Source organism: Notolabrus celidotus, chromosome 22 (assembly GCF_009762535.1).
Source record: "Notolabrus celidotus isolate fNotCel1 chromosome 22, fNotCel1.pri, whole genome shotgun sequence".
Lineage (NCBI taxonomy): Eukaryota > Metazoa > Chordata > Actinopteri > Labriformes > Labridae > Notolabrus > Notolabrus celidotus.
Genome location: NC_048293.1, coordinates 623,809 through 644,835, shown reverse-complemented (window position 1 = coordinate 644,835; position 21,027 = coordinate 623,809). Strand labels below are relative to the sequence as shown.

General features: G+C 43.1%; 2 protein-coding genes across 2 annotated transcripts in view; one reads left to right on the top strand and one right to left on the bottom strand.

Annotated features, from left to right (window-relative positions):
* Positions 1 to 21,027, bottom strand: part of LOC117806437 (transcription factor IIIB 90 kDa subunit-like) — a 180,820-nt gene that overhangs the window by 146,813 nt on the left and 12,980 nt on the right. The window contains exons 4-5 of the mRNA XM_034675382.1: positions 19,420 to 19,451; positions 11,799 to 11,871 (exon numbers count right to left, since the gene is read on the bottom strand). Of these exons, the coding sequence (XP_034531273.1) occupies positions 11,799 to 11,871; positions 19,420 to 19,451 (105 nt within the window). The remainder of the gene's footprint in view (positions 1 to 11,798; positions 11,872 to 19,419; positions 19,452 to 21,027) is intronic.
* On the top strand, positions 5,079 to 9,683 carry LOC117805935 (BTB/POZ domain-containing protein 6-B-like). Its single transcript, XM_034674550.1, is given in 7 exon segments — positions 5,079 to 5,183; positions 7,011 to 7,101; positions 7,319 to 7,437; positions 8,059 to 8,342; positions 8,345 to 8,395; positions 8,398 to 8,613; positions 8,616 to 9,683. Coding segments are annotated over 6 exon segments (1,224 nt in total). The 5' UTR covers positions 5,079 to 5,183; positions 7,011 to 7,020; the 3' UTR covers positions 9,089 to 9,683.

Here is a 21,027-nt window from a genome sequence, read left to right as displayed (position 1 = left end):
CAGGAGACAGGAGAGTAGGTTTTTGTAAGTGACAAACTTTACAAATGTTTGTGATTGTGTTGGTGCATGAGCAGATTCATCTTTTTGTGCCCTGCAGAAGGGTTCTTCTTCTTGAACGTGTCTAAACTTTAAATGGAATCAGTTACAAAAAACTGGACATGAGATCTGGATTCAAATGCAGAGGATTTTAAAAGATGAACACTACAGTATGACAGCTTTGATCATTTCAGTGTTGTCTTATAAATCTCTATAGATGTAGGCAAGCGCCCCATTTACAGATACAAGGCCCTTGACATCCTCTCTCTTTCACCAACGTCCACTGTCACATTCAGTCGCAAAAAGCAATCTTTACACTCCATAGTTAGTGTGTATCCGCTACTAAACATGTCAGCTGTGGTACTGCGGGTTATTAACTGAAGTCCATCATTCCACAATATCAGACAGATATCAAATCTGTTCAGTTCGCCGTACCAGCTGCCAAAACCCTCTCAGGATGACACTTTATTGGACAGACGTTTGGTCAAACAGCTTGCTTGTGTGTCCATGTGACTTTTGTTTACAGGCCTGGTTTGCCAGGAAGGAAACAAACAAAAAAAAGCAACCTAATAATGTCTTCCACTTTGGTTCAGACCAAAGACAATACAGTTCGTCTCTGACCAAAACCCTGCTTTGAATTCATACAAATTTTAACCATCCTCACACCTGTGAGCCTCCCAGTAAAACCAGTCTCCTCCTGCTGGCAGCTAATTAGCTCCACTGGAGAACTTGAGGATTAGCATTTAGCTCAAGAGTGCCTGGAAGCAGCCTGTTTCTCATTCAGAGTCTCTGTCCAGATTTTCACAGCTGGCGAAAGGATTTGAACGGGCAGCTTTCCAATCACAAGCTCACTTCTCAACCTCTTTTTGCTTCTCAAATGTCTGTGAGAAACTCTTACAGTGTAGTGTATCATAAACTTTATGGAAAATACTTTGGATTCAGCTGAAGGGACAAAAAACTGCACTGCAGAACCACCTGTGTTTGCCATGAAACAGCCTGGCAGGTGCCCAGCTTGCAAAGGACTTTCTTATTCCTCAGAATGATTTCACCTTGCTGGGAAATCTAATTTAAGACTAAAATTAGGAGGAGTAATCTTTCCTGTGTAGCCCAGAGACAAAAGAAGAGCTTCATGCTCCGGCTGTGACAGTGGAGTCAAATGTCTTTTGAAGTCAGAGGCTGTGTTTAAAGAGCAGTCCAGTGGAAAGCTGGTAGAGGCAGCTGGTAATAAGATCCAGGCTGATCCCCCACTCCAACACACACATACACACACCATGTAATGATATGTCTGCAGAGCTCGCCATCACTGCTGCAGGTTTTTACTGGAGTGTCTGTAAACACTCAACCCAGGCTAGATCTCCATAGTAAAAAAGAGGCTGTTTAAGGTTATGAAATCCACCTCAAATCCTCTTTCACTCTGGAGCATAATCAATCTGTGACGCTCAAACAGCCCAGGAGTCATTCTGTGATAGAAAGCTGTAGTTTACTTTTTCATGTACCCACTTTACCTCGACCTGCCTCGCCTACTTCAACTTGCTCCCCACATTCCCCAAAATTACTCCGACCACCCCGAGAGAAAGGCCATGAACTCGCTCCTTTCAATCAACTGCAAGAGCGGGGACGCATGAATAGCATTAAAGTGTTATCACTCAGCTGCAGGGAAGCTGCACCCTTCCCTCAAAACCCCAAACTGACTCTGAGCCCAAATGTATTTGGTGCTGTTTTTGTTCATGCGGCTGTGTGAATTGGTCTCAGTTTTCCTTTTCTGCAACGCACTTCTCTCTGTCAGCTGAAGCACGAAGCCCTCACTCATCCAAAACCTGACCGACTGCTGAGCATGTTTTTACACAGAATAATCACACTTCACTGAAGCCGAGTTCACTGAAACAATAACACATATATAAAGATACGCTGCGAAGCTGTTTGGCTGTGTACATGTAGAAAAATACCTATGATACATTATCAAGGCTGCCTGGTACCACTATGGCTGTTATAGGGCTTAATGTTAGTTTTTATTCTAAAGCAAAATCCCAAACAGGGATGCTGTGTAAAGCCATTGGGACAAATATGAGTAAGCACCTTTAAGGGTAAGAAGAGCTGTCTCTACATCTAGAAAGGATCATTCACGTCATTGGTTTTTGTTTGAAGTTGAGCTTTTAATCAAACAAATGGAGATTTTTCTGGGCCGCTGATTTTCAAAGTGGACTCTGAGGACCTCAAGGGAACCTTATAGAGCTCCAGGAGGTCCCTAGCAACGTATTTTACATTTCTGTAAGTTATATCATTTTATACACTACTATTGCTATTTGTATTTGTTATATTTTAACAGTCTAATGCTTCATTTTAAAAAAACCTAATATATAAAATGAAGTAAATAATGTGATATTACACTATTACACAATAAATTGTACCTATAATACATTGCACCTACTCAAGGTGAGAGAAATATGGGGCGCCGTTTGTGAAGTTGTGCACACCGATTATTTTGGTACTGGCCCCCAATACAAATTCACTGCTGCCTAGTGGAAGTACTAAAATAAAAGCATCATAGAGTGATACAGATATCCCAATCATAGTCTGTCGGTACTGACTCCTACGAGTTACAGCCGGACTGCCCGCTGTAACAATGCTGGATAGGCAGTTTTGGAGTCCACAGAGGGGTAATAATGCACAGAGACAGAACTGACCCAGCCTATGGTACGGACAAGATAAGTTGCTATTGCTAAGTTTGTATCACTCTATGAAACTGTTATTGTGGTATTCCCGCCAGGCAGCAGTGTGAATTTACATATCAGCTAAATATTTAGGATCACAGAGCAATATTTAAGATTTATATTTATATTTGACATTTAGATTTATATTTAACATTTAGATTTAGATTTAGCATTTGGATTTAACAATTATTATAACTTATATATTTTTCACAAAGAACATATATGTGAAGAAGATCACATATATTCCTCTAAATGTGATAAAAAGGTGACTTAACAATTCACTCTACATTTTTAGGATATTTTGGAGCTAAATGTGGAGAAATGCTGTTATTTTTGGTGTGGACAACTTAACAAACGGAGCACCATAGAAAAATGAGCTTGACTTTACTTTCAATAACAATAACCTCACCAAAACGGACTCATGTGCAATATCTACCCCATATATCTATTAAAGTGCAATAATTACTCATCCCTCTCTTCTTACATGTGCAATACCTTTTTTCTACTCATCTTCTCAGTTCTGTTCTGTACATCGTTAAATACCTATGCTACAAGTCTGCACATTTTTCACAGCATCACTGGTTTTGTAAATTTACTAATTTAGTTGTGTATATAAGATTTGCTTATATTTACTTCTTTATTTTTAATTGCTAAGATAAGATAAGATAAGATACTCCTTTATTCATCCCACAACGGGGAAATTCATGGAGTTACAGCAGCAAACAAGAAGGTGTACAGAACAAGAATTTCAACTAGAAAGAAAAAAAAATGTTCATCAGAGACGACAGCTTGGCCATAATAATAATAACCTTAAACCTAATAACTTTTTAATAATTGCTATATATGCTATTGTTTACTTTATACTGTTTTGCACTATCTACTGCTGTAACACTTACATTTCCCCGTTGTGGGACGGATAAAGGATTATCTTATCTTATATTTTTATTTTTACTTATTTTATTTTTATTTTATTTTATTTTATTTTATTTTATTTTACTTATTGAAACTTCTTTCTTGATTGTACTTATGTCTGGGTTGCTGTAACAACTGAATTCCCCCCCGGGGGATCAATAAAGTAATATTTTATCTTATCTTATATTTTTATTTTTTCTTATCTGATTTTATTTTTATTTTTATTTTATTTTATTTTTACTTATTGAAACTTCTTCTTGATTGTACTTATGTCTGAATCCCCCCCGGGGGATCAATAAAGTAATATCTTATCTTATCTTATATACATGATGTCAACACTTTTGTGCTTTGACTTTGTTAAAAACATCCTTGAACTTTGAATGCTGTACTTCTAAACTCCTCTCATCCAGTACCCACTCAGATAAAAGCCTGTAGTACTTCCTCCGCCGCTGCGGGGCTGGAGGGTCATATTCAGCCGACCTTCTTTTAATTTTATTTTTATCCCACCACCGGGTCTAATCAGCGGGACAGGGGGCGGGGCCTGAGCTGGTGACGCACTCTGCGGAGCTGCTGTGGGGGGGAGGCGCTTGCGCCCCCCTGACGTCACAGCGCTGTCCTGTTCTGATTGGTTCCCGGCGAGCCCTGGGCGTCCGAGGAGATCACGACGAGAGAAGGAATCAGAGAAACTGAAGCAGACGTTAAAAACTCCCGACAAATGAGTGTTTACCTCGGATGTGTCCGGAACATCAGAGCTGTCTTCGCTCGTCAGGAGAAAGGGGGATAAAGATCTGTTCTGATCCATGCAGAGGAAAGGTGGGAGGACTAGGGAGGACTTGAATACCAGCTGCGACTCTCCGGATTACACACACTCACTGAAAAGGGAAAACAAGCGACATTTCTCAGTCCGGAGAGGATGAGCTGACCCACAGGACGCGGAGGAGAACACTTTGTGGTTGGATTGTGAAGAGGAAGAGGACACGGATCCACCGGGACTGGATATCTATGTTTGTTATGTCAACTTGTCGGTTTAAAGGAGCCGATTTCCACTCACACGGCTGATTTTGAACAGTAACGTCCACTATCAGCTGCTTGTGCCGATGCCCACGGCAGACTGCAGGTTGCTCCATCATGGCCGGATCATGAGGTGTCCTGACTTATCTGCTCCTACTTCCAGAAAACACTGAAAAAGTCCAAGAAGGTCGGTAAGCTGCCGGGCAGGCTGCCGGTATGTTATGAGATCCTGACCCTGTCCCTGACGAGCAAGAAGAAGCAGCAGCAGCAGAAACAGAAGGAGGAGGAGGAGGAGAAGATGGCTGCGGAGCTGTACCCCGCCGCCAACACCAACAACACCACCAATCTGTCCAACGGCACCACGGTGGGGGACACCGAGAAGACAAGGAGGTGCAGGTGAGCCAGGCCAGCAGCAGCAGCAGCGCGGCGACCACCCCGACCACCAGCAGAACATCAACAACACAACGTAGATCCACCCAGCTGGCAGTGCAGCCACCCCACGCTGAGAGAGAGGTAACCCCGACTTAATCATGGCATGATCTGTGGAAAGCTGCATGCATTTCTAAAAGTATCACTGCAACAAGAAATATGCTACAACACTTTCATAGCAGCTACTGAACTCAGTGTGCCACGGGACAGCTCTCCAAATGCAGTGCAGGAAGGTCACTCTACTCCTTAACCCTCCTGTTAAGTTCGTTCCTCTGGAACAGCAGTAATGTTCCTGGGTCCATTTGACCCGGGGAATATTCAATTATCCAAAAGTGTCAGAACACCCCAAAAGATCCCAATACACTTTTGTTTTAATCAAATTTTTAACTCCATTACTAACCATTAAATCCAGATTTGGTCCATTGGTGTTCTTTAATTCTCACAGATCAAAGTTCAATGAGGATAACTCACTTGTTTTTCATTCAAATTAATATTAAAACTTTTTTAATGTACATTGGAAAGCCCTTAATAGTTTTACATGATTACACAGATTCCTGTTTATTTTATTTTAAATTGTTTTTTATGAAGTGATGTTGATAAATTAACACGACACCTCTTCTGTCACATGCTGCCCAGATTTTTTGCTGCATTTAGCTGGTTTGGAAGGCAAATATAGCCTAAAACAGACTTTTAAAAAGGGTCAATTTGACCCACAACATAACAGGAGGGTTAAGGTTCATTTCAACCAAGAGTTCAGGGTCTTTTAGCCCCCAGAACTAAAAGGTTCCTGTACCCCCATTGTTTTCTGCGGGCTGAAGTCCCGGCTAGATTAATAAAAAACTAAACTAGTTTGGATTCCCAGCAACTCCCTCTGTGTTTCTACAACTGTGTAAACTCCACAAACACTGTAACGGTTAACCCGAAGTACCCGGACCCCCCCCCCCCCAAGCAGGGGCTTTTCAGGGGGAGATTATCTACCCCTGAACTAAATTTAGACCCTGGTTCCTCCGGTAGAAACTCAGTTCAGGGGTAAAGTCCCTAGTTCCGGGGTAAAGTTCCTGGGGTCGAAAACGCCTTCAGTGGTGTTTTATTTTGAAGGAAACTTCTCCTGCACCATGCTAACTTTAAAAAAGTAACATATGAATAACAACACACACTTCAGGTTGTATTTCTGGACCTGTAATAAGTGGCGTTTTAGATCGTGGGAAACTAATCCTGCAGCATTTACTGCCCAAGTTCTGCCTTTATGCTAAAATGTGCAGTGCATTTAAAGATGCATACTCTGACCTGCAACAATAATTACATTAATATACATGTTTGATTAATCTGCATTCATTTGCATCATCAAAAAAACATGTATATTCATTATTTATGAGGAAAGTCCCCAAAGATTCAATGCTCACTCTTCTGAATTGTGTACAACCCCTGTGTGTCTTCTTGTTTTGTGTAACTTTTGTGCTAATTATTGGAGATAACTAGACATTTGTGCTCTGGAGACTTAAGTTAGACTTTTCTCCCAACATGCAACTAATCGAAATTCATACTCCAAGAAGAAATCACTGCCTCAGTCTTCCAAACTGTGCTCATATTCTTGTTTTCTTTGTGTTTTGTGATGTTAAACTGAATATCTGTTACTTTTTGTCTGTTATTGGAGAGAGTTTGGCATTTTAAACTCCACAGAGAGCTCTGGAGACGTGGGATAGACTTTCCTCCCAATCTGCTAATGCTTACTTAAGACGAAAAAACTCAGCATGAATCAGTAATGAAAATAAGCGCTGCTTTACTACTGTTGCTACCTCCTCCCCAAATCTATGAAAATAACCAGTGTCTCCAGGCAAAGAGTGTGTGGGAGGACTTGATGTTATACAATACTTGATTGAAGCTTATTGCTGAAACCTGCTCTGCTTTTAGGAATGCCTTGATGTTTAACAATGAGCTGATGGCTGATGTCCACTTTATTGTCGGTCCTTTGGGGGGATCGCAGAAGGTTCCAGCGCACAAGGTAAAGATATTTCACCTTCTTTCCATAAAACAGAAACAATAAGACGGAGCTGTGTTTGTTTTTGGTCCAGCTAACTGTAATAGGAGAAGATAAGTTGTGTCTCTGCTGCAGTGCTCGTGAAAAGAACCACTGCTGCTGCTCCTTTATTGAACTTAGCAAATAAGAGTGATTCTCTGACGCATCTGTCTGCTCCTCCCTCCCTCCCTTCCTTCCTCAGTATGTGCTGGCCGTGGGAAGCTCCGTCTTCTGTGCCATGTTTTACGGCGATCTGGCGGAGGAGGAGTCTGAGATCCATATCCCAGATGTGGAACCTGCTGCTTTTCTAATTCTGCTGAAGTAAGCCACTCGCCATGCCTCACGCACAGCCAACCAGAAGGAGAGATGACAAGCGCAGTCAGTGTCACTTCAAAGCATATTATTACTCATCCAACGCTAAGCAGAGGCGAATGCCAAAATGCTGGGAGCTCCAGAGAGCAGTGGCAGCAGCACGCTGCTCTGTAATTGCTGGTTTTCTCCGCGCGCTTTGTCCAACTACAAACATTTCTTTCCCTTTAACTCATCCACAGCCCGATCATTTTCTTGGAGGGGAACATATGCAGTCTAGTAGTTATAAATAACCTGCCTTTGTTACTCATTCACTAACATTAGCTAAGGCAGCACCGTGCACGCTTAAGTGTGAGGACTTTTATGAAAAGGGTAGGATGTGTTAAGTCTTCCTGCGATCCTCTTTGGGAAGAAAACAGATGATCAGGATTTCCATTTTCTGTTTTCTACAACATTTAATTAAAGTGAGAACGACAAAACCAGGAAGAAATATGCTCTGAGAAGAGGTTTTTCTCACCCGATGTCTCATTATGTGCTCTTATAAAAAAAAAGTCAAACTGTCTTTCTAGAAATAACTTCAAGTGACATTTCTGTTCGTCAGCAGCTATTAAAAGGTTATTCTCCATCTTGCAGATACATGAACAGTGATGAGATCGACCTGGAGGCAGACACGGTGCTGGCCACCCTGTATGCTGCCAAGAAGTACATCGTACCCGCACTGGCGAAGGCCTGCGTCACCTTCCTGGAAACTAGCTTGGAGGCCAAGAACGCCTGCGTGCTGCTCTCTCAGAGCCGCCTGTTCGAGGAGCCTGAGCTAACGCAGCGCTGCTGGGAGGTGATCGACGCTCAGGCCGAGCTTGCGCTGTGCTCCGAGGGGTTCTGTGAAATCGACCTGCAGACACTGGAGATCATCCTGCGGAGGAGACGCTCAACACCAAGGAGGTGGTGGTGTTTGAGGCCGTCATGAGCTGGCCACAGCGGAGTGCAAGAGACAATGTTTGACTCCTACAACCCGCAACAAAAGAGACGTCCTTGGCAAAGCATTGTTTTTAGTGCGCATCCCCTCCATGAGCCTAGAGGAGTTTGCTAACGGGGCGGCGCAATGTGATATCCTGACACTGGAGGAGACGCACAATGTTTTCCTGTGGTACACTGCGGCTAAAAAGCCCCAACTGGACTTCCCTCTGGATGCAGGGAGGGATTGTCGCCACAGAGGTGCCACCGCTTCCAGTCCTCGGCTTACAGGAGCAATCAGTGGCGCTATCGCGGGCGGTGTGACAGCATCCAGTTTGCAGTGGACAAGAGGATCTTTATCGCTGGTCTGGGGCTATACGGGTCGAGCGGGGGGCAAAGCTGAGTACACCGTCAAAATCGAACTGAAGAGACAGGGGTGACCCTGGCACAGGCCCTGACAAAGTTTGTGTCGGACGGGTCGAGCAGTACGTTTCCCGGTTGGTTCGAGCACCCTGTTCAGGTGGAGCAGGACGCCTTCTACACGGTGAGCGCCGTGCTGGACGGGAACGAGCTGAGCTATTTTGGTCAGGAGGGCATGACAGAGGTGCAGTGTGGGAAGGTGACATTTCAATTCCAGTGCTCCTCCGACAGCACCAACGGGACTGGAGTACAGGGAGGACAGATCCCTGAGCTTGTGTTCTATGCATAAGCTGCTCTGGACTGCTGATGGAAATGACCCTCGCCTCCCAGCCTTCAAAGTAATGTAGCTAAAGACACTTGACTAATGTCACACTAAATGGCCTGGTTAGTTCTTTGAGAGACTATTTTAAAAGCCAAGGAGCTGTTCTTTTATCTTATTTAATTTAATGTTATTTTTGTTATTTAAATTCTGGGTTAACCTTATTTGCTCTGGCGCCTGTGTTCAAAGGCTGCGGCTGCTGTAGAAACAACATAATACAGTGATTTGTGGTTATGTAATCAAGCTGAGCTCCACAACTGGAATTAGTAGGGACTGCTTCAAATTGTGTAATTGCAAGTCTATATACGATGTTGTTACTAGAGTCCGAGCAGCAGTGTTACACCAGGAGCAGGATTATGTAGTGTTCTGATTCTAAATGCAAAAAAAAAAAAAAAAGAAATCTTGTTGTTTTGCACTCCAGAGGACGGCCTCAGAAACATTGTGTCTTTTGTAAAATACAATTTAACTGTTAGCAGCTTGATGCTGTTAAAGATGACCAGATGTGTTCTGTACAAGAATGCTTATACACCTGATGATGAAACATAAAGGTTATAATGTGAGTGAAGTCGCACATGTCACATCTTTATGGCGCCTGGGTGAGGGAGAGGGGATTCGAGGGGCTGCGGCGCCCTCTGGCTACTTCAGAGGGAACTACGGCGTGGGTTGATGAGAACAGAAAGTTCTCTCAGCCTCGGATGGATTTGTTATCGTGTCTCATGTACAGTGAAGGGGATGCTGATGGTTTGGGGGGACAGTTTCTGATCTGAAGGTAGCAGAACCTGCATTACAGAGCCCTTTAACATGCCATGCTGCAGTATTCATAAAGAATAGTAGTTACATACAAAGGAGGGAGTGTCTGTGTGATTCAGCTGTGTCAGGGTCTGATTCAGACATTCCTCTCTTCATCAAACTTACCATTCTTCCTTGAATCAGTCTTTTTGAAGTGCCCGAACGTTATGAAAGTGCCATATTTAATCTCTCGAGCAGGGTACTGTTTCAATTTCAACCAGTTTGAAATCTGGTTCTTATCGATTCTTGATTCTGATTCCAGAGTTTAAAAAGTAACAAATACTTCAAGAACAGAAATGAGCCTTCCTTTGTTGTCGGGACATTGAGGCTCTAAAGTGAAACTTTTCTTATTTCCCGCCATTTATAAAATGAAACATTAGACCAACAGGAAAAAGACAAACCGTGCACTACAGGGACTCTTTGTAGGAACCAGGAGTGGAGGGGTTCTCTCTGGACTCGTATCTTACAAAAACATGTAGCCATGATTCTTTCACCTCAATATAAACCTGAGCTCAACTGGGTTTTGCACCACAGTGTGATAAGAATGAGAGGTTGCTCCAGCTGCTAACATGAAATGAGGCTGTGGTGTTTTATTGTACAGGACACCGGAGCACGCTGAATACAGAACATCTCCTCAGATTCACGTGTTAGGCGAGCTTTCTCCTTGCATGTAAATAAAAAAGCATAGCCAAACTTTCAGTCGCTTGCTGAAGTCAACCATGATCCTCTCCCCACATCTTTAATAACGTAGTGTCACACACACAACGTAAAGTCAGGTTGCCACAGCCGGTCCTGGCACATAAACTGTGGAGAGCAAGATTCTCACTGAGGCTTAATCCTGAAACATTTATGTTGCTGTTAGGAACCAAAAGGCAAATCTAAGAATCTTAGAAAAACTTAGATCGGAAACTTAGATCCGGTTCTTGATACCCAAGCCTACTCTGAGACAGGTTGCAGAATCATGAAGATTTGCTGCTAATTAAAGTTTAAGGTCTCTAAACTCTGTACTTGTTATTTTGGACTAAGGGTCAGAAACAGCATTCAAAGACGTCACCATGAGCTCTGGAACTGTGGTTAGCATTTCTTCATAAACTAGTAACCTAATAATTGCAAAAATCAGGGTTCCCACTCTTTTCCAGAGATCATTTTCCAGGACATTTTCAGTGATGATCAAGCTGGTCTGACAGTCTAAATTGAGTTCCTAATTTAGCTCCTAAGTAGTCTAATATGTTCCTCTCAGTGGAAGTCTACATTGAAAGACGTGCAGTCTATGGCTATCTATGAAATCATCTCTTACATGCTTACATGCAGGCAAATTAATTATAGAACAATACAACCACAGATGTAAAGCACTTTATTAGTGCAACCAAGTAACAATGATAGGCAGCTCTCATCTCTGCTTTCTCTTTTCTCAATAAATATAAAATGAGCTAAGTAAAAAACAAAAGAGCCAGCAAAGGAATCAGGAAGCTGCCTGACTAAAATAAATAAATAATAACAATAATCAGAGGATCAGTGCATAAATTGACCTAAATAGAACTGAATGACAAAAATAGCCACAAATGTTGAATGGGGATGTGTTTTTTTTAACCTTGTCAGGTCGCACACAGTCATGTTGGAATAATTTTCCAGGACAATCAATGATTTTCCAGGACATTTGACTTTTTCTCCCATTTTCTAGGTGTTTTCCAGTACTGGAAAACTGCACAACTGTTTTCAAGGATGTGTGGGAACCCTGAAAAATGACTAATAATGAAAATAACTAGCTGTTGCAGACAACAGTGAGTTATCTGCATAGATAATGAGGCTTAATCCCAATCCAGAGAGTCTAATTCAGAAGTCTTGCAGTGTGAATCAAGTGGAAGAAGGTAAAGGAAAGTTGGGTCAGTACCTAAGGCCGGGGCGTTGATGCATAGTTCTCTGGCCAGCACGAGGAAAGTTCTTCCCAGGACGTAAACGTTCACCTGAGGAGAAGAGCAGGAAATGAAAAAGTCATGAGTGGGAAAGATAAAAATTGGAGAGTGAAGTGATGATTTGTAAAAAGTCTCATATCTGACAGGATTTGGGTAAAGACTTGAAGTGATCATTCCTCCACCTATAGACTCGCAGCCTGAGGACCAGTCTGAACTCAAACAAGAGGGATACAGGGAGGATGAGCGCTGTGTTTGGGACGATTAGGGTGTAAAATAAGGCTGTTATGTCATCGCCGGGTTGAATGTTCTTGTTACATAATCGACCTGAAGGTTGCAGAACATTTCACCTCAATATGTGTGATTAAAAGCTGAGCTCTGAGCTATTTAAAGAGACAGTCTTTCGTCCTCTCTCAGTCGAACATCTCTGTCTATTAATTTCTAATCAAAACATCTGCTGCTCAGTCACCCCCATCGCTCCCTCGTCTTGTATCAGATTGATTTCTTGTATCTAAATTACAGATCTGACCAGCGCTGTGCTATCAGTTCTTCCAAGAGGACACTTTAACTCAATATTAGACAGGAGGGCAGGACTGATTTTTCTACTCAAGGGCAGCCTTTAACAGAGCAGAGTACTTCAAATTGTTCTTCCAAAAACATCAGCACAAAAAGGAGAGGTCGGGGAAAGTACAAGGTTATTCAGTGAAAAGAGAGACTGAGATATCTGAGGTGTGGAGATCGTTATTTGAGCAGCAGGAACGGAGGAGAGATGGGTCAACAACGCACAACTTTGGCAACTCTGTTTTGGAAGCAACTGGAGTTATTGATTTTAAAAACCTTTGCTGTGAGAAGGAAACATTTGTGGGTGCTTTTCCAGCTTCCCTCAAGAACTCGAGAAATGAGCATCCAGTGTGGGCTCAATACATAGACTGTATAAATAATGGACGTAGTATCCGTGACGTCACCCATCTGTTTCTGAAGTGTAGCCATATTGGAAATATTGAACTCCACCTAACTGCTGTCGAGCTAAAGACAGAGGTAAAGAGGCGGGCTGTGAGCCTCCTCACCATCAGCTACAGTGTTCCCACCCGTCAATCAAGCTGTGCATCCCATAATGGAAAACTCGTAATCTTAATATCTTCAAAATTGCTGCGTTAGAAAAAATTCACCCCCCGTACAGTGTGTGCTGATCGAGAAATGAGCTATCCAGACTACACTGGTCTTTTGAACCAGGCTGTAAACATGTTTATTAATGCTGTAAAGATCGGCTTCTTTGAATTGGTGTGTATGTGGTTTCTGGTACTTCCAGAGCCAGCCTCAAGTGGACACTCTATGAACTGCAGTTTTTAACACTTCCACATTGGCCTCATATTTTTAGACCGGAGATTGCCGCTTGACTCGATAACAAGAACTGGCCAAAAAATGTAGACTTAACACTAGGGGTGACCCCAAATAGTCGAATATTGGACGATTCGTTCTAACGAGCCTTAGTCGACTGCCAATCTCATAGTTGAATATTTGCATATGAAACGTGGATCATTCCATTCAAACCATGGGGGTGCTCAATGTCTAATTTTACATTATTATCCTGTTTCCCTTAAAAATAGTGTCTCATATATCCTGTTTTTATATAATATAGACTTATTTAATGTAATTCTGAGAACAGCTCTTGAAGTGTTAAATCTCCTTTAAGTGGTAATTAAATCTCCCCTGGTAATTAAAGGTGGACTCTCCCATTTAGTGGGAGCTGTGGAGCAGACGTACCTCAGCTGGTCTTTAAATCTTTCTACGTTATGGTAGCTCAAAATGTCAGAAATAAAACTTCAGTGATCCTAAAAACTAGTGATGAAGATGAGGAGCAGCTTCATGAAGAGGGCTGTGAGATCAAGGATTACCGGACCACACAAAAACTGTACGGGGCCAAAAGAATGAGGAGGGATACCCAAAGCTGTCTGAAGCCTCAAAACAATCCACAGCATCCCATCCACCTCCACACCATCAGAGAGGATATTCTCAAAGACAGGATTTACAGTCAACAAAGACAGGAGCGCACTTCTGCCCGTACACACGATGGTTTTCCTCACGTACAGTTTGAAAAGACTCAAGCGGACAAAGACGTGATGAAAGACTGTTTTAAAAGGTTCTGTTAAGAGACTTAAAAACCCTTTAGCTGGTTCAGGTTTGATTTTGAACATTATAAACATGTTTAGCCTTAAGTTGGACAACTACCCTCCACAGCTCTGCTCTCCTCTGTGTGAACACTGTTTAAATATCTCCTGATTCCTTATTCTATAGTGGAGCGTTGTTCCATGTTTAACTGATGGTGGCCTTATTTGAGTTTTCTCTCCTTCATCACCTCGTTGTTTTTGTAATATAGATTTAAAAATCTAAGTTTTATACTTATAATATTCTGTGTCCCTTTACTTAAGCTATGAGTCTCTAATTGTAAAGGTTATGTGTAATATTGAATGTTGGTCACCATCATGCAGACTTTGGGTCAATAAGGAACAAACAACAAACGTTAGACTATTCGTCCACATGGGCAAAATCTGATGAATCAGATTCGACTAAGCAAATCCTTAGGTCGGGCTCACCCCTACTTAACACAACCCTTGCCTCACGGTAAATTATGATTTACAGCCGAAATGAGAGTCCGGATCATCATTCCGCTGATAAAAACATTGCTCACTCATTTTCTGAGCAGTAAGTGTCCTTCAGATGTCTGAGGATTAGCAGCTTCTGTTTGTATCCGATAGTTCACCGACTGTCTGAAGGATCAGGACTGAGGAATCTGAGGGTCCTGCCCCGGGCTCAGGGAGATTCTTGTGGGGAGTTCCTACCTATTTTTTAGATATTTGTTGATTAAACTATTAACCACTCAGTTACAGGCGTCACCATTATCAATATTCTGTTTCAGGTGGTTTTGAATGGCTGTTCTTGTTAACACCCACTTTGCTACACGATACAGTTTTCACACGGATTTGGAAAAAAATGTGAACCCACCCTTTAATCGTCTAACCTCATACCAGTTTGCATTTCAAAATAGAGCGTACACTCACACCAGCATTAGTGGTTTGTGTAGCAGTTTGTTCAAATCAGCTGGATGACTTGGTAGAGCCGACCCCGTCTGCAGCGGGTGATGGCTTAGCCTCTCTCCTCTGTGGCTAATACACGCGCTACTGACAAGTACCTCAACTGAACTGTCCCTTTAAGAAGACAACTTTAACACCACACAGAATCAAACTTACACCGGTGTCCCAATCATACCGGCTGATGTATGATGGGAAACCAGAGGGGACAATGCAGTCAAGAAAGGTTTATTATCTATCAGCTTTTTTCAGTACTTTGAAACAAAAATAATTCCTCATTTATATTTCATTTAAAGCGACTTGGACTCAGAAGATAGACGGATGAATTGAGCAATAACTTCTTTACTAATCAACACAAGCTCATCTGAGTGCCTTAGCTACTACTGCAAGCTGAAGTGAAGTTTCCTGCAGGTTTGATCCTTACAAAAACCTTCTCAAACAGCTTCACCCGCCTACAGAGATCAAGTGATGCAATCTAAGACCCTTCAAATTTAAGTTTTAGACTTTCTAACGCCTTCCAGAGCCGTTTTGGTGGGAGTTAACTCCTGCTGTGTTCGGAAAGTCCAGCTTGTTTTGTTGCAAGTTTATTTCCCACAAAGGAATCAATGAAAAGTTTCTGTGCTCAGTCTCTATCTTTAGTTTAATGTGACTCAGAGAAGCAGCAGGAAATAGTTTAAAAAGTTAAAGTCTAATCAAGTAAATCAAAATTTTCCTGATTCTAACGGTAGCTCCTGTGAGCTTTGCAGAAGCTAGTCTAAGGTAATGTTGGTTTCTACTTGTTCATAGGTGTATAAAGTCACTTTTGGGCCCAGAGTAAAACATTCCTTAACTCACATTACATGCCCTAACATAACGTGAGATTATATTTAAAATGATGAAATGATAAGAGGTGATCTGATACTTTCAAGCACTTTGTTTTTTAAGAATTCAGCTTTTAAAAGTATATTTTTTGGGAGGCTTTTTCGCCTTTATTGATAGGACAGCTGAAGAGAGACAGGAAATGTGGGGAGTAGAGAGGGGTGGAAGACATGCAGGAAATGGTCGACCGGCCGGGAGTCAAACCAGCGACCTCTATGATGAGGACTGTAGCCTCTATACGTGGGGCGCTTAGACCGTTAGGCCACCAGTGCCCTGAGGTTTCAGTTTTCCAGATTTTTCCAGATCTGCAGTTTCTCTTTAAACCTTTCCTGTAATCACTGCTGGGTTTGAGAAGTCGAGCATGTTTACTTATCTTCCTTAGACAAACAGGACAACAAAACAACAAGAGTTCATATCTGCACCAGTCTTTAGTCCTAAACTTGATTAACTGATGGATGAAATATTTTCATCTCGAACTCTTCAGTCGGTCTGACGAGGTCGTCTTTTTGAGATGTGTTTTGCAGTAAAATCAAACCCTGTTTTTTGGTAGGATGTTGGAGGGAAACAGGATGGGCGGGTGGTGGAAAAGGGTAAGTGTGTCATCAGGGTTATCACGGTGGCACCTCCCCTCACAGATGTTTCATTGTATTTTACACACAACACCTCCAGAAGGCCGGGCAGTAAATTCTGGGCTCCCCTGACCCACCCCCTCCTTCTGAAAGGACCTGGAGTTGAATAACAAAGCCAGAGGGCTGCACATCTATCATCTTCTCTGTGAATTCTGCATTACAGCCCAGAATCAAGTTTTAGTGGGGTCAGGGCTGAAAGCTGCGGCAGACGGCAGTGAAAGCTGCAGGATGGGGTCGTGAACTGAGGTCAGATCTCTGTCATTCCTTCAGACTGATTTCTCTGGACCTTCGGGGCCGAGGGGGTTGAGGGAGTTTGGGAAGCAGACAGACGGACTCTCGCTCTCAGCCCCCTCTGGAGTCGGGCAGGGACGCAGATGCTCCCTCTGCTATTCTGGGACAGGGAGTCCGGCGAGGAATTTGTTCACAAAAGCAAAAACGGAGGAAGAGGAGAAAGTGTGGAGCGAGGCGGTTCAGAGGAAGTAAAACACTCAAAAACCCAGGAAAAAAATTGCTGCAGTGCTTAAATGATTCCATGTAGTAACAAACGTACATCCCTCTGCTCTATGGAGCGACTCAGTCTCTTTCAGCTCCATGAGTCTGGTTTACAGTCAACACTAAAGTTTCTCTTTGATCAAGTCTTAGGTTTATCTTTGAGAGTTCAGGTAACTTCTCACAAAGAGCTGAATTTGAAACCTTATCCTCCTCCTAACATGATATCAGGACTTAGTGTGGCTGAAGACCGCGATCTAATCCTCCCTTTGAACTCTTTGCTGTGGGAGGTGTTTGTGGGGGAAGCGGAGAACCCGAGGAGAACATAATCCCGTCTCCACTGCAGCGCTAAGTGAAACTTTCCGGGTCGAGGGTCAGCTCCAAACTTTCTAGCATCAAAAACACAGCATGGTTACTGGATACTTCACGGCTCAGTCTCAACAGGTGGAGACGCTGACAGGCGGTTCAACGAGAAAAACTTTCAATTAAGGGATTCCTGATGAGACTTGTTCAACTGAGGGCAGAACCCGAACAGCTGCCGCCAACAAGTCTGGAAGTCTTCGGCTGCACTGAGAGGTAGACGGTGAGGGAACCTGGAATATCTGATGCCATTATTAACCCTGCATGTCTGGCTGCTGATTGGTTCAATTAAGTTTTAGGTATTCTGATGATTAACTTTCCCCGCAGTGAACATAATGTTTGATTCTCAGAAAAATCTGCTTCTCTGGTGTTGGTTTAGCCCACCAGTTAAACCACTCAGAAGCAGGCGGTCTGGATTTGATTCTAATCTGTGGGCTTTCACTGCACATCAACTCTAGCTCACACTCCCCAGGTTCCTCCTCTTTACGCTGTCCTATCTTAATAAAGGCATAAAAGACCTGAACAAATATACCCCAAATAATCACAAGTGTCTGATGATAAAGTGACAGCTAAATTCCACAAGATCCGTGTCCGATCCTTCAGGGCACCACACCTGATAGGTTTCTATCCTAGTCAATGTGTTAACTTCCACTGGATCCGCTCCGTTGCGTTCCGTCTGCGTCTCTGATCCAGCAGGTCGGAGCGAAACGGATCAGATACACAAGACTTCTATTTTTGTCGGATGCCGGAGCACGACGCATCAACTCAACAGAGCAGATGGAGCGGGACAGGAAGTCAGGTTTCACCAAAACAAAATGAAAACATCCGGTTCATTTTCAGAATAAAACACTGTTATTACCAGGTCGTATTTAACTTAACTATGACTTAAAATGTCATTTTGAGCGGAGCCAGGCCTGGAGTCAACAGGTCAGAGGTTTTCAGAGGCTGATAAAGACAACATGGATGAGGAGAGGAGGAGGAGAATCCTTGATTCAGTGTTTGCCGTGGGAAAAACTCAGTCACTGACTCGAGCTGTCCGGCAGTCCTACTCCGTGCTGCATTCTGAAAACGCAACAGGTAGGTGTTAACGGATGACAGAGCATACAGCAGATAGGAGACTGACCGGACACGGATCTGGTGGAAGTCCTGTGTAAGGATCATCTGCTTGTTGACTGTCCAAAGCACCTGTTGTTGAATACTCTGGATGTGTGCAGAGATATGCATCACATCATGAGGGTGTTTTGACTGGATCAAATATGCGCCCTCATCCCAGCAGCAGAAAGCAGCTGATATTACAGCCAGTATTGATCGGGCCTCGACCAATAAGCTGACTCTACTTGAGTAAGTCTGCAGCACACACTGCCAAAGCTCCCCATTCATCCAAACAATGCTGAGCACAACAAGTGTCCGGGGTGTGGATCCATATGAGAAGTGATTGGTGGAATATCTCCGCCCCACAGCCGCAGCAGCAGCAGCAGCCTAAATGTTAACATTAATAACCCCCACTGCCCCACCCACCCAAAATCCACTCTAAATCCACTCCCTGCCGGCTCCTCATGTTGGGGTGTGGACGATGGGGGAGGGGGGCTGCCGGCTCCTCAGGGACAGCTGGGTGCATAAAAATAAAAGCCCCTGACCAGCTGTGACTCTGAGAAATGTCCCACCACCTCGTCCTGCAGCACCGCACCCCTGACTCACCGTGAGTCTGCGCCATTAAATATGCAGACAAATGGAGGGCTTTCTAAATTTATACACACACACACACAACTCTGTTTTAATTACATGGGGGTGCGCCTGAATGCTAGATGACTGCAGCGCTGAGTGGTTAGGCAGAGGTGCATTATGGGACTTGTGGTGAGTGGTAGGAGTGTATTTAAGTGGCTGCTCTTAAGAGGAGGGTTAAAATGAAAGGGAGGAAATAAATGTTTCCTCAAAGACCAGAAAGTTGTTCTAACTTTATTCTATTTATCGCTCTTCAAACTTTATTTTCTTCAAGTATAAATGAAAACAAACGGACGCTCAGTCAATTACAAGACAATTGAAGATATCACCTCAGGGTACGGATCATTTTGAGTATAGTTTTAAGAACTTTCTGATATCCAAAGAAAATATTCAGTCTATCAGTCGATAAAGATAAAGACAGTGTGTGTTAGTGCGACTGTAGGCTTGAAGCTTACCTGCAGGAGGTCGCTGAGATCCAGCAGCATGTCTGAGGAGAACTGGTCAAGGAAGCTAAGCTGAAGGAATCAGAACTACAAGCAATTAGTAATGATTATATTTGCTGCACATGTAATCAGAGAAATGCAAGTTTAAATCAAGAAACTCAAAACATTTACTTAAATGTATTATTTGTAGACAAAACTCTTCCTTATTTTTAACGGCTAAAGTGCAACCCACAAGAATCTTGAGCATGGAAAATTAAAAAGGCTGTGGGAACAGTCACACCACACTACATACATTGTGAGCTGCATCCTGAACACTGATGTGACTAATGTAGAAGTATAAAATCCAGAGAGAGGTATTTTATTGTGTTACTGTGTTTTTGTTTCATTACCAAGCAGCAACATCCGGCTGTGAGAATTGAAGCCAATGCGGAAGTGTTAAAAACTGCAGTTCCTCGAGTGTCCACTTGAGGCTGGCTCCGGAAGTACCGGAAACCACATACACACCAATTAAAAAAACAAAACATGTTTACAGCCTGGTATAAAAAACGAGTGTAGTCTGGATAGCTCATTTCTCGATCGGCACACGCTGTATGGGGGGTGAATTTTTTCACAACACTGCAATTTCGAAGATATTAAGATTACGAGTTTTACATTACGAGAGGCACAGCTGACTTGATTGACAGGTGGGAACATGGTTGGCTAGGAGGCTCAAAGCCCGCCTCTTTATGTCACACTCGCTTGACAGCAGTTAGGTTGAGTTCAATATTTCCAATATGGCTGAAGATTGGCCTCAAAACAGAGCTTCAGAAACCGATGAGTGACGTCACAGATACATCCTACAGCTTTAATCCATAATAAAACAAACAAACCAAAGAGTTAAAACAACAACATGCAACAGGTTGATATGATGTTAAGTAACAGGCTGGTGGTCATCATGTCTAAAGTTTTACTTTTGGTTAAGAAATGAAAACTCCTCTGTAAGTGTTTCATGCTCACTATTGTTGTGATGACAAAACAATAACAGAAGTGAAACATGTGCAGCTTCAGCAGCTGTGGCAGTAAATCTAATGAGACACTGAAACCATCACCTCTGACCAGACAGCTCTTTTTAATATACTGAAGGACCTGCTGCTTCCCCCACAGTGACCTCACACACACACACACGCACACACGCACGCACGCACGCACGCACGCACGCACGCACACGCACGCACGCACACACACACACGTCTGCCTCTGGACATCCCCATCCCTTCCAGTGACCGTCCCCGCTCTGACATGTTAAGTCTCCATGGTGATGGTTGCACCTGTCTGCAGCCTGCCGGGTGGATTAGCTTTGGGGCTCCTCTGAAAAGGCCTCACAATGGAATTAGCAGCAGCACAGATGAAATGGAAAAGATAATCCCAGCACACGCCGTCTGCAGATTAAAGACAACCCGTCTGAATCAGGGGAAAATAAGCGACACAGATCTTTCAACACATCTGGGTCGCACGGAGGAAAACATACGCCAGACAGATAAACGGATCCCAAAAAACAGACTAGGAATGTAAATATGTTGAGCAACTTAAAACTGATACAGCTCCCTGACGCTTTCAACAAATGCTACAGAGGGATGACAA